At 39.2% G+C, this 13,667-nt stretch overlaps 2 protein-coding genes across 3 annotated transcripts; one reads left to right on the top strand and one right to left on the bottom strand.

The window, feature by feature from the left end:
- The first annotated feature begins 3,390 nt into the window (after positions 1-3,390).
- On the top strand, positions 3,391-7,584 carry LOC129729487 (coatomer subunit alpha). The gene is made up of 3 exons (XM_055688095.1): positions 3,391-3,671; positions 3,731-5,693; positions 5,755-7,584. The coding sequence occupies exons 1-3, from the start codon at positions 3,592-3,594 to the stop codon at positions 7,393-7,395; spliced, it is 3,684 nt and encodes a 1,227-aa protein (XP_055544070.1). The 5' UTR covers positions 3,391-3,591; the 3' UTR covers positions 7,396-7,584.
- On the bottom strand, positions 7,393-11,979 carry LOC129729488 (mediator of RNA polymerase II transcription subunit 16). 2 transcript variants are annotated; one of them, XR_008728679.1, is made up of 8 exons: positions 11,726-11,979; positions 11,050-11,669; positions 9,979-10,995; positions 9,738-9,922; positions 9,366-9,674; positions 9,076-9,305; positions 7,576-7,689; positions 7,393-7,521 (listed from the first exon to the last, which is right to left on the bottom strand). XR_008728679.1 is itself a non-coding variant. In XM_055688096.1 (8 exons), exons 1-7 carry the CDS (start codon positions 11,788-11,790, stop codon positions 7,656-7,658), a joined length of 2,460 nt encoding a protein of 819 aa, XP_055544071.1. In that variant the 5' UTR covers positions 11,791-11,979; the 3' UTR covers positions 7,404-7,521; positions 7,625-7,655. The 2 variants fall into 2 exon arrangements, 1 of the variants encoding a protein (XP_055544071.1); XM_055688096.1 differs by having other exon boundaries at positions 7,404-7,521; positions 7,625-7,689.
- Between the last annotated feature and the right edge of the window lie 1,688 nt (positions 11,980-13,667).

The raw sequence follows: 13,667 nt of genomic DNA, 5'->3' as shown, positions 1-13,667 counted from the left end.
TATTGATTTTTATATGTACGACATCGAATAGGAATAAAAACTTTAGTCACATTAGGTAATAAAATAACTAGATGAGCTAGTCATTTTTATCTTGAGATGAACCCAAAAAAAACATCATTTAAGATTTTGGTGTCATACTGAACCATACACTGAAAATAAAATCACGCTCATACCGAATGCTCTTTAAACATGAATACCAATAAACCAACCCAATCGTTTCAACAGGTCGACCTATATCGATTTTTAATAGAATTTAAGGTATTTTGACGTGTTTTGGCATTTGACGCGTTCTACCATTGAAATCTGAGTGTGAAAAGATTGATTTTGGTATGCATGACATGGCAAACCGAAGTGTAAGACACTTGATTTTGTGCTGCGAAGTGAAACGCAAGTGTATTCCACTTAGATATAAAATGTTTCATCTATTAGCACAGAAGTAAATGGAATCCACTTGGCAGTAACGTGTCGATTTTTTATAGTGTAAGTATTGTATTATTCGTATTTTACCTCTGGCTCTTCCAGTGTCAACAGCACCACAAAAAATTTTAAAACACAGAAAAATAAAACTACCCAAATATGCGCATTTTTGACGCAAATCAGCCTTTCTGTTCGAGAAGATACTTTTAGGTAAACGTGATTCACCTACCTGCACGGAATTCAGATATAGTTCGGCTGAACTACAGCTTAACAAGCTTGTTTATTGGATTTTCATTGTGTGTAGGACGACAGGACGTGACAAGTGGCTTCCAGTTATGTTTATTTTCGTTCAAAGTTGCCCATTGTGATTTTTCGGCACGACGCTTGCCAGAGTTTCCAAAAATATTTAGTAAAGAAAATAACAATATCTAGGGTTTTCCAAGTTCTGGATTTCATTTTTGATTAATTCATTTGATAATGCTTGCTCATTGAATCTTCAATTGATTTGAAGATATATTTTGAATTTATTGGACTAGTCATAAATTTAACTCATTTAGAATTCGTTTTTCGCTTTTCATGAAATCAATTTGCTATTTTTCATCATACGTAGTTTTAAAATCATGAATAATATTTCGAATGTTGAATTTTCTAGACATTACACAGTCTATGTGTATGAAAAAGTTTCGATTTTTTTTTAACAAAACGCTGTTCATTTACTTGGTAAGCAGAAACAGTATAAACAAAAAAATCGATAGTTTTCGCAGCACGGCCAACCGTACCGACTAATAAAAAAAAAATGAACAGTGTGCTACATAAAATCGACCAATCAGAGAGGGCTTTCACTTTGACAGAACTTTGGGTGATTTTTGGTCTCTATCGTCACGTCCTGTGCTTAGCGTGAATCGCATTAAGGCAATCCACATGTGACGTTTCACTGCTTGTACGTTTGTTATTGTTGCTCTTTTTCAAGCTGCAAAACCAAAAAACGACCAAAATCGAAATCTTTTAATGTCAGCAATAATAGCAAAAGTAATTTGTTTTGTTGTATTTAGGATTGACATTCGCGATATTAGAGCTACCGATCGGATAACATTCATTTTTCACGCTTCTGGATCCGGATTGCATCCAAGTTGCGACTGATTGAACATACATAAAGCTGTCATAAGTTGAAAAAAGACTGAAATCAGCTGATCGCAACTGTGAGAGATTGCCTTTTTACGTGTCGTCATGTGTATCTAATAGCGAATTTTTTTATTCCACTGTGTGCGGGCAAAACTGCCGAGGAATAATGAAACGTCATCGCCATTTAAGACGCAAGTAAGAAAGAGATGCAAGATAATTGTTTAAGAACTTAGCACGTGCTGTGGTGGGTTGAAGCTGACAAATTTTACAGTGCGTTTCGGGCAGCACGCCAGGTCAAAACTGGGTCAATATCAAGCGAATAAAGACAGGAGGATGACATCTACTAGAAATCATGTATCGAACATCGTTAGCAATATGGCGGCATTTGTGTACATGTGTACATGTATGTAGAACAAAAGTTATTACACATTATTTGTGTTTATACTACAGCCTGTGAATTAAAAATGAACAGTATAAATAACAGTTCACTTATTTAATACCGTTCCATACACATTACGTGATCAAATTGATAAATTTGATCGCTTTTAGTTTTGTTTTGTCATCAATAGATAGGGCCAACATATGAGCAGTTGCCCGAAAATTCTTCTCTTTAGAGTAAACTGCCCATTTTCCGGGTACCGCTAGTGTCAGCGGACCATTGAGATGTTGAGTACACTGCAAATATATGAGATTTGACAGCGACAGCATAGTCCTGAAGGAACCATTCAAATATTACATAACGCGGAATTTGACAATTTTCAATACCCACCCACCCCCATGTAACGCAATTTTACATGTTTGCCACATGCAATATAATGCTCCGCTAAATACACCCCCCTCCCCCCTAGAGCGTTATGTATTATTTAAATGATCCCGAATAAAGAAAGGTTTTGACAGCGCTTCCAGGTCAAAACTAGAGATCCTCAGAGGGAGAGATAAGCGATGAAAAAAACCGCTGATTTGGCAACTAGGTTTCACATATCAGAGGTGCCAGATCTCTTCTAAAAGTTCAATGTTCACTATCTTTTTTATTCGGCTCGTATAACTGATGGAGACGGTGGAAGTCCTGGGGAATAATAAAGTGCATTACAAAAACCGTGAAGGTGTTAAATTTTATGTTTTTGTTTATTTTTATATACTTTCATCATTATTCTGTAAACCATACAAAGGGTTTGTGAACCACCAGTTAAAAATCACTATGATAAAGCAACTTTGGAGCATTTTCTATTCATGTTTTAGCAATAAAACATGAAAAACGTGTAAAAATAAATATATTTTTTATTGAACCTTATTGCAATACCTTTCAATGTGTTACCTTTCTTGTTCGTTTGGCTCGAATTTTGACATGTTCGTTTGGCTCACAACACTCTCTTCGCATATCTCTCCCTCTGAGTATTGCTAGTCAAAACGAGGTGAGCTGGTGGAATAAAGAAATTCGCTATAACATAGACCTTCCTATCTGCGCTAGTCTTAGTGGTCGATTTCACTAATACAAGTTTAATTTTGGTTGCAAATAACCAACACGCTGGTAGTAACAAAAAATTTCCTCCTGCCCCGAGCTTTTATTCAAGTTGTAAGCCGATTTTTAGTTTTATTTCATCTGGTTTCCCACTAAAACAAAGTTTGTTAAAACAGGTAACACTAATGAACTAGGATTCATAAGTGCAATATTTTTCGAAATTGAATATCAGCTGATTTTTTGGTTGAAAACAAATCGATTTTATTAGGATACAGACTAAGCCTGTATTGGTGAGATCTGGCGTAGAAAGCTCTCTGCTCTTGTTCCTGTTATTTGAAACCACCTGGGCAGCCCTAACTTACACCCAGTGGGCTTAACTGCTGTTTCATGGATTATGACAGAATTTGTTAGACGTGTCACGAAACAAGAAGAAGACGGGAGCAGTAAAAATCGGATCCATTTTTTCACAACAGAGCCGAAAATTGTGAAAATTGGATTCAAATAACTAAAGACAGTTCAAGTAGTGTCGTTAAAAGTGCTTTGTGTGATTAGATTACTGATTCTTCGAATAAAACCGTACCGAAGGAACAGCTATGTTGACTAATTTTGAAACAAAATCAGCCCGGGTGAAGGGCCTCTCGTTTCATCCGAAGCGCCCATGGATTTTAGCAAGGTATAAATGCGTTGAAAAAAAAACTATTAAAAACTAATTATTTTGATGTGGCTCCATAGTTTACATAGCGGCGTAATCCAGCTTTGGGATTACCGTATTAGCACTCTGATTGAGAAATTTGACGAACATGATGGGCCAGTACGTGGCATCGCGTTTCACAGCCAGCAGCCATTGTTTGTGTCCGGTGGAGATGACTTCAAGATAAAAGTATGGAACTACAAACAGCGCCGTTGTATCTTTTCGCTTCTCGGTCACTTGGACTACGTCCGAACGACGGTTTTCCATCATGAATACCCCTGGATTCTGAGTGCTTCTGATGACCAAACCATTCGCATATGGAACTGGCAATCTCGGTCCTGTATTTGCGTATTAACAGGACACAACCACTACGTTATGTGTGCTCAGTTTCATCCGACGGACGATATTATCGTTTCGGCTTCATTAGATCAGACGGTAAGAATTTGGGACATTTCGGGACTGAGGAAGAAAAATGTAGCCCCGGGACCAACCGGGCTGGATGATCACTTGAAGAATCCGACGGCAACGGATTTATTTGGCCAAGCAGACGCAGTGGTGAAACATGTGTTGGAAGGACACGACCGAGGAGTAAATTGGGCTAGTTTCCATCCGACGCTGCCGTTGATTGTATCTGGAGCAGACGATCGGCAAATCAAGCTGTGGAGGATGAACGAATATAAGGCTTGGGAGGTGGACACCTGTCGAGGACACTATTACAATGTGTCTTGTGTGCTGTTCCATCCAAGAGCCGAACTGATTGTCTCCAATAGCGAAGATAAAAGTATTCGCGTTTGGGATATGACCAAGCGGCAGTGTATTCACACTTTTAGGAGAGAGCATGAACGGTTCTGGATTTTGGCAGCGCACCCGAATTTGAACTTATTTGCTGCAGGACATGATTCTGGCATGATTGTATTCAAACTTGAACGTGAGCGACCAGCTTATGCTGTATACGGAAACTGCTTGTATTATGTAAAGGAACGATTCCTGCGCGAACTTGATTTCAACACTAAATCCGATACAGTTTTAATGACTATTCGTGGTGGAGGAAAAACGCCTGTATACAGTATGTCGTATAATCCAGCATTGAATGCTGTTCTGTTGTGTACCAGAACTTCAAATTTAGAAAACAGCACCTATGACTTGTATAGCATTCCGCAGAAAGACAGTGGTTCACAAAATACCGAGACTGACAGCAAGCGGTCATCAGGCGTTACAGCTGTTTGGGTTGCACGCAATCGGTTTGCCGTTTTGGATCGGTCCAATCAACTCGTTATTAAAAACTTCAAGAATGAAGTTACCAAGAAAATTCAAACTCCAGTGTCGGACGAAATATTCTACGCTGGAACGGGAATGCTGTTGCTTCGAGAACCGGAACACGTTACATTATTTGATGTACAGCAACTTCGTACTTTAGCGCAGGTCAAGATTGCCAAGTGCAAGTACGTCGTTTGGTCCACCGACATGAGCCACGTTGCTCTTCTCGCAAAGCACACTCTGAACATTTGCAATCGGCGCTTAGATTTGCTGTGTTCAATACACGAAAGCGCTCGTATAAAAAGCGGGGCTTGGGATGATTCTGGGGTGTTCATTTATACCACCTCGAATCACATCAAATACGCGATAATCAACGGTGATCACGGAATAATACGCACTTTAGATTTACCGATTTATATTGCGCGTGTTAAAAACAGTCAAGTGTTCTGTCTGGATCGAGAATGTAGAACGCGCGTCCTGAATATTGACACAACCGAGTACAAGTTCAAACTTGCGCTGATCAACCGAAAGTACGAAGAGGTGCTGCACATGGTGCGTAACGCACGCTTAGTTGGGCAGAGTATTATCGCCTATTTACAGCAGAAAGGTTACCCCGAGGTGGCCTTGCACTTCGTTAAAGATGAAAAGACTCGCTTCGGTTTGGCACTGGAATGCGGCAATATCGAGGTTGCTCTGGAAGCAGCTAAAGCTTTGGACGATAAACAGTGCTGGGAAAGACTGGCTCAGGTAGGTGATAAAAACATGACATCACAAGAAGTTAAATATAATTTTATGTCGATACTTTCAGACGGCCCTGATGCAAGGCAATCATCAGGTAGTGGAAATGTGCTATCAGCGTACCAAGAATTTCGACAAGTTATCTTTCCTTTACTTGATTACTGGAAACCTGGAGAAACTGAAAAAGATGAACAAGATTGCAGAAATTCGTAAAGACGTGTCCGCTCAGTACCAGGGCGCTTTGCTACTGGGAGACGTCAAAGAGCGTGTCTCCATACTGAAAAATTGCAACCAAACGTCGTTGGCTTATCTGACTGCCAAGACGCACGGACTAGAAGAAGATGCCAACCAACTGGCTGAAACTGTTACAGCCGCCGGGAAAGATTTGCCCGAGGTTCCGTTGAATGCCAAATTTTTACGGCCCCCGGTACCTATCCAGCAGGCTGAGAGCAATTGGCCACTGCTGACGGTTTCTAAAGGATTCTTTGAAGGAACAATGATGTCTCGTGGAGCAGCAACCGTTCATCAGGCCCTAGCAGCCACTGAAACCGTTGTCGAAGCAGCAGATGAAGACGGTTGGGGTGTCGATGAAGATTTACGTGATGATGATAAATTTGAAGATGCTAAGGATGATAGTGACAATAAGGTTGAAGGGGGAGAAGGTGCCGGCTGGGATGTAGGTGATGACGACCTAGAACTTCCGGAGGAACTCATGTCGAAGATCTCTGCGAGCACTGCAGGAGAAAAAGGCTTTTATGCGGTTCCACCAAAAGGTTTGCCACCTTCACACTTCTGGACAATGAACTCGCAGCTCGCTGCCGATCACGTACGAGCAGGGTCGTTTGAAACAGCTTTTCGATTACTGCATGATCAGATTGGTGTCGTTAACTTTGCTCCGTATAAGGACATTTTCATGGAATCCCATATCGGTTCTAAGACTTCCTATACTTGTCTTCCAAGTATTGGTCCTTTAACAGCTTATCCGAACCGAAATTGGAAAGAACTGAACGTTAAAAATTGTCATCCTACTTTGGCATTTAAATTAAATGATTTAGTACAGATGTTACAGACGTGCTATCAACTAACTACCACTGGAAAGTTTACTGAGGCGATTGAAAAACTGCAACATATAATGCTATGCATTCCATTATTGGTGGTCGAATCTCGACAGGAAATTGCTGAAGCCCAACAGTTGTTAACCATATGTCGCGAGTACGTTGTTGGTTTGCAAATGGAGACTCTTCGTAAAGGGTTGCCAAAAAATACACTGGATGAGCAAAAGCGAATCTGCGAGCTGGCGGCTTACTTTACCCACGTTAACTTACAGCCAGTACATCAAATTTTGACTTTAAGAACAGCACTCAACCTATTCTTCAAGCTGAAAAACTATAAAACCGCCGCCTCCTTCGCACGTCGGCTTATCGATTTGGGCCCCCGACCAGAGGTTGCAAATCAAGCACGAAAGATACTGTCTGCCTGCGAAGTAAACGAAGCTGATGAACACATCCTGCAGTACGACGAGCACAATCCATTCACACTATGTGCGGTCACTTACAAACCGATTTATCGAGGCAAACCAGAAGAAAAATGTTCCCTCTGTTCAGCTTCGTACCAGCCAGCATACAAAGGGGTTACCTGTGTCGTCTGTCAGGTGTCCGAGGTAGGCAAGGATGTGATCGGTTTGAGGATTAGTGCTTCGCAATTCAAATAAATTTAGTAATCTGATGCGCATTTTACAACATAATGCATATAAACTTTTATTAAGTATTCAAAATAATCTACACACGTACATTTATTCCATTTCGATTGTGTTGTTGAAACAGACGCCCCGAGAGTACTGTAACGTGGAATGATTAAAAATCAATAAACATTACTAGTTCATTAGTGTTACTTTTAGGCATGATTCTGCGGTATTCATTTTGCTACTTGAGAAAACCCACCTTGTCTAGGAATTTTGAGTTTAGTTTACCACTAAGCCACTTCGAGTCGCCAAAAGCCGTTGCATCTGAAAATAAAAAAGAGAACTGTGGTAATGGTATCTTTGATAACCATTTGCGTTACTTTTTTGCTTTAGGAAAAATTATTTCCTTAGCTAGAAAGGATAATGCTTGGATTGTTTAAGCCATCCTAAAGTTACAGATCGCCGCTGCTCAATGAGAGTTTCCAAAATTTCAACATCACTTTGTTCAAGTCGAAAATTTAGAACATCTAAATTTTCGCGCATTCTGCTTGGATTGGATGATTTAGGGATCGGCACCGTATTTATTTCAATCTAGAAAATCAATTTTTGATTAAGGCTTAAACATTGAATTTAGGTAAATTTACCAAATATCTCAAAGCAATTTGTGCGGAAGATTTACCATACTTTGATGCGATAGTTTTCAATTGTATTGATTCTAGGAAACTTTCATTTTTTATAGTTGCGTTTGGTTTTCCCAGTGGTCTATAAGCCATTACAATAATTTGTTCTTGATCGCAAAAGTGTCTCATATCTTTTTGATTAAAGGCCAACGAACATTCAACTTGATTGACAGCGGGGCGTATCGTACATTTTTTTAACAATTCTTCAAGTTGATTCACATTAAAGTTAGAAACACCGATTGCTCGAACAAACCCTTTTCGATAGCACTGTTCTAGTGCTAGCCATGTTTCTATTGGTTCTACATCGTCATCAATATTAACCATTATTTCAGTTGTAGAATCGTTATTATGGCTGGTCTGTTTAGTGTCGATTTGCGCTACCGGAGAATGCATCAGATACAAATCGATGTAATCCAATCCGAAGCGCTCTAAAGATTGTCGACAACACTTTTCCACCAGCTGTGCCCGGTGATGACAAGGGTCTAGCTTGGAAATGATGAATAGATCATCGCGATTGATTTTACCCTCGGACATCGCACCTTGAATAGCCTGACCAACCGACAGTTCATTCCCATAAACCACAGCGGTATCAAACATACGGTATCCTAGGTCAATGGCCGACTTTATAACAGTTACTCCTTCATCACCATTGACTTTGTAAGTTCCAAGACCGATGGCAGGTATTTTTGTTATGGCGTTCATTGTAGCTTAATATTTCAAAAACAGAAGTGAAATATTAATTGATTTTAACGTTAACTACGTCCGCACAAATCTAAGGTTAGGTACAAAAATCGATACTATGATCGATTACTCTATAAATATTCTATATCGATTATCGATATTAAACAGAATATACGAAGAAAATACCTTATGGAAATAAGCTATAACCCTAATTAATAATCGTAGAATATGAAAACCATTTCGTTGCAAAAATCAAACAAAATCAAATAAAAATAAAAAGGGATATGCTTTGTTCCTCAATAAGATTGAGATCTTCACCCGATAATGAAAACAAGACTTCAGAATTTACCTGCACTTATCAATCCAGCGCTGTTCCCATGCTTTCATGGCAGCTGTTTTCGCAACACTAATCACACTACTGCATGATCCACAGCGAGTGCACCGTCGTAACGACGGTGGCCTTCTACCTAGCTGAAGGTACATTACGGAATCTATCACGTTATCATTCGATAACCCTCCTTCCACAATAGGCACTTCAGGGCAGAACTTGAGTGCTTCGTTTTCTACTCCGTAGTCGCACTAAAATGTATTCACAACCGAATTTAGAGTGTCATAGACAATACCTGAGAAAATACTTACCATCACAGGCAAACTAATGTGGGGCAACAATGGTGAAGCAATCATCGTCCGCGATGGAACGAATTGCAGTTGTGGAATGAGAACCTGATTTGGAAGGAGGCAACACTCATCTAATAATAAATCGTCCGGTTCATTTGGATTCAGAGATAGCTTAGTAAGCAACCGGAAGAGAGTCAGCAAAATATCAAGATTATCCGCCGAACGCGAAAAAACAGGAAGACATTGTGGGTTCAATAAACCCCAGATACGAATCATGACTAAAAGCTCGCGAATGCTATTGAGCGCTACAATATCTTTGCTGATATCATACTGGAAAAAAAATTATAAATAACCTTGGTTACGTTCTAGTTCTACAAAATTTTTGATACTCACTCCCTGAGATTTAGACATAAAAGCTCGATTCTCCGGCAATTTTGCTAGAATATTCAGCGCCAAATCTGCCACCCATTGAATTAACTGTTGCAAACTTTGAAGCGTCGATCGCTCCATCGTAAAATCCTTCGCTTCCAAATTTAGTAAAACTTTGTCCACGTCCGGAACGGACTCCGATAAAACCACTAAAACAAAACCTGTTGAAAAAATTGGACGACAGAAAAATATTTGCTCAACTAACTTGCCAAATTTTCTGCTGGTCCCTTTTCATGCGATGTTAAATCCGACGGTCTTAGTAAACTCTTGAAAGCTATCAGAATCGAATGCAATATTAGCAAGTTTGAGAGATCATGAGCTTTCTGTTGTCCAGAAATAGAAAGTCTGTACAGTGCGATTTTCATCGTGAGAAAATTTACATAATAATACTGCTGCACATTAGAGGGCTGCCGATGAAAATTTTCTGTTAAACGTTCTAACACATTGTCAAGAATTTGTATTTTGAGCGTTAGTAAAATGTCCAAACAATCGAAACCAGTCACTAAGCAGTATTCCAAAAGATTCACTGTCTGCACAATTAGCGCCGGTGTACCGAGTTGATCCTGGCACATAAAATTGCAGCGATGAACATAAAGTTGACCAAACGTGTCCAATGCTATGAAAAGATGTCCCAAATGAGAAATGTCGATTGCTCCGATTTTTACACCGAGTCGTATTTGTTTATTCGAATGGTCATTGGGATCGCGAATCGAAACAATGTTAGCACAAGTCAGGCGTTTGAAGGTATCTCTCTGGAGACAGTGAATACTGTTGTCACTCATCGCCAAATATATGAAAGAACAGTTCAAAAAATTTAACCTAGTAGTGCAGATCTTCATCACCCTAGTATTGTAACGGTATTGGTTTTTGCTAATCCAGAGTAAAGTTTTGAAGACTTCATTCTTATTACTTTGCAGTAATTTGTGTATGGGCGTCGATTCTTCCGTCAGTTCCCACTGTTCAACGAAACTTCCCCCGCCAGCATGATTCGATGCTACAATCAACGAGTCGGCATCTTCCGTAAAAACCCACTTAACATGCATTACTCGCAGATCCTTTAAATCTTTGCCTAAGCCTTCTGCTAAGAAAAAACTCGGTAAGGCAGTGCTATTGATCTCCAATTTGTCTGTATTTTTCTTTATTGTAATACGAAAGCATTGTATCATACTAGAGTTAGCAGACTTGGTATCTCCGTTTCCAACAGCCACCATCAAACTTCCATCTAAAATCATTATAGTGTTAAAATTGTATTGATAAACTTTATTTGGAAACTTACTCCTAGAATAACATATACTAGCAGTCGTATAGAAGTTTCTCGTTACTCCCAAACTTTCTGTCACCGGAGTCAGCTGAATCGGTTCCTGTATTTTTTGAATGTTAGCATTCGATTCTGCAGGGATAATGAACGCACCCAGCATTCCAGTCGCAGAAACTACTAACACACCTTCCACTGGAACACCGCCAAACTGCCGAACGCTCGCAATAAACTTAGCCTTGTGGAACTTTTCTAGATACAAATACTGATCTTTTTTATCCGTCTGTAGAGCCATCCTTCGACCGTTGTGAAAGAATGCAGCGGCAATGATATTCTCCCCCGGAAACCGCACACTATACAATGGCTTCCATTCCGAGAGTAGATTATCTTTCTGTGTGAACAGTTGGACATTTCCATTACGATCACCCACCAGCAGAAACCGACCAAGTACGTCCCACTCTAGTGTTGATATGGGATATTTGCTCGATGTTACTTTGTACGGAAACCATGGAGTATTGAGGTCCACTACATAGATATGAAATCCCCAGCTTTGAATAGGAGACTGCTCTGTTAACTCGCTAGCTGTGGTAAATGCTAGCACATTGCACGATGAAGCGGCACAAAATAGCTCAAAATTTTGACTAACCGAACGAATATAATTATTTCAAATACAAGCCGGTAAAATATATGGACTTACTGTGTTTCAGCCAATGTATGAGTGACGAAGTTGCTTTTTCGATGCGTCGTATAAAGTAAATCCATTCTTGGTGAAATATCTTTTTTTCCTTTAATTAGGGGCAATTATATTTTCAATTGCATGACACGAACTGTACGAAGAATGTAATTTCCACTTTTGTTTATTAAACAACGAAAATAACTGAACAAATAGCGTAAAAAGCAGAATCGACTACACAAAATAACAGTTTACAGTCGCTGTCTGTCTTCCCTGTCTTCAACATAGCATTGGCCGATATCGTATCGATACTTGGGGTATCGAAACCATAGGGGCCTGGATATCTTTGTTTTTAATCGATACAAGCGACCACGATATCAAGCTGGATCGATACTTTCGCCCCGATATTTTTTTTCGATACTAGGGGAAACTTTAAAATCGGAAATATTGTTGATTGCTACAAATTGTCTAACGGAAAATCCTTGTAGAAGTGCGCGGATACGATCCATTGCGTTAATGTCTTCTATGAACAGTGCAGAAATTTGATTTGCGCTCTTTTTGTAAAAGACACCAACAGGATTGAATATACCCGCTCATTTCTAATGCGGTTTTTCATGCCTCTTGCGAGAAAAATTCTCCCTCATTTGATGATACCGTCTGTGCAGAGTGAAATCGGAAGCGCCGAGTTTTGTAAAAAGGCAGACAATAAAGAATAAGGAGCCAGATTTTCCGTGCTGCCCTTAATTTCAAATTAGGCCACAACGCGGCTATGCTATTGAACTGATTTGTGTGTGTGACATATAATTCTGTTCCACCGTGGTCCCATTGAGTCTATTGACCGCAGGGATACAAAAATTGCAGATTTGTCGCCAAAACGCAGATTTTTATTGATTATATATAATTATATTTGCCCATAGTTTCTGCAGATTTTTGTCAGTCTCTTTCTTTTTACGCAGACTTTTTCAACATCTGTGCAAATTTTCTGCAAACTTTTGCCTGCGCGAACGCAATTTTTTTATATTACAGACAAATTTTTTTCAAACTTTAGGCTGATTTTGTCGGTTTTTCGAGTAGTTGCATGCATTTTTCAAAAATAGCTGACATCTCTGATTGCCCTTATTAAAGATGAAAAAATAATAGCTTTTCATAGAGATAAGTGACTTTTCACCTACGCACACTAATGAACGTGTAAACTCATGTAAAGTTGATTTGTTTCCTCCAAACTGTAAATCATCGCATCTCGTTGCTCCAACTTTTTATCACTTTTTACCATTTTTAGTCGATAATTTTCAGCAGCTTCCCCCGATTCATGATCACGAATGAAAAATTCATTCAGAAACGAGTTTAGAACTTATAATAAGTATTCAACTGAATATTTGTCCAGCTGCCAAAAACATAGCATAGCAAACAAAAAGGCGATTTGTAAATACTTTCCTCAACTAGGTGCACTAATACATTCGTACGTGAAAAGGTCTATAGAACTGTTTCGAGTAGCAGGCAGAGTATTGATACAGCTGGTATCGATGCTCCTCCCTCAATATCAAACTGGTATCGATACTGCTAGGGAAAAATTATCGATACTCGAGCATCAATAGTTGTGCAAATTTTGGCCAATGCTACTTCAACAGTGTCACAACAAATTAGGAAATTGAAAACACTCAATAAGACGGTAAAAAATACCCAAAATATTACACTTTTTGACACACCAAAAATTAGGTTAATACAAGTCAGAGTCTATGTGTATATAGAGTCGCGCGAAGAGAAAATCTATCGTTTCCGCAACACAGTTTTTGTGCCGTTTGTTGCCAAGAACTATACAGTTCTGTTTTTCAACACGCATAAGCGAATATCATTCTTTGGAATTCTTCACAAAATACACAGTTTTGAAAGATTAAACCGGTGATGTTTTGTTAAATTTAAGTGAACCAGTGTACAGGTTTAATGTTGGATTAAAATGTGTAAGTAA

This window comes from Wyeomyia smithii, chromosome 3, assembly GCF_029784165.1.
Source record: "Wyeomyia smithii strain HCP4-BCI-WySm-NY-G18 chromosome 3, ASM2978416v1, whole genome shotgun sequence".
NCBI classification, from domain to species: Eukaryota; Metazoa; Arthropoda; class Insecta; order Diptera; family Culicidae; genus Wyeomyia; species Wyeomyia smithii.
The sequence above is the reverse complement of the archived record's forward strand: the minus strand, read 5'-3'. Positions and strand labels throughout refer to the sequence as shown.

What these genes read in the sequence shown, in the direction of transcription:
- LOC129729487 (XM_055688095.1), top strand. Translation starts at nt 3,592, where the DNA reads ATGTTGACTAATTTTGAAACAAAATCAGCCCGGGTGAAGGGCCTCTCG. An exon ending in CGCCCATGGATTTTAGCAAG is followed by an intron (nt 3,672 to 3,730) that starts GTATAAATGCGT and finishes GTGGCTCCATAG; the next exon opens with TTTACATAGCGGCGTAATCC. An exon ending in GCTGGGAAAGACTGGCTCAG is followed by an intron (nt 5,694 to 5,754) that starts GTAGGTGATAAA and finishes CGATACTTTCAG; the next exon opens with ACGGCCCTGATGCAAGGCAA.
- LOC129729488 (XM_055688096.1), bottom strand. Translation starts at nt 11,790, where the DNA reads ATGGATTTACTTTATACGACGCATCGAAAAAGCAACTTCGTCACTCAT. An exon ending in TTATGTCTAAATCTCAGGGA is followed by an intron (nt 9,675 to 9,737) that starts GTGAGTATCAAA and finishes TTTTTTTTCCAG; the next exon opens with TATGATATCAGCAAAGATAT. An exon ending in CGCTGGATTGATAAGTGCAG is followed by an intron (nt 7,690 to 9,075) that starts GTAAATTCTGAA and finishes TTTTATTTTCAG; the next exon opens with ATGCAACGGCTTTTGGCGAC.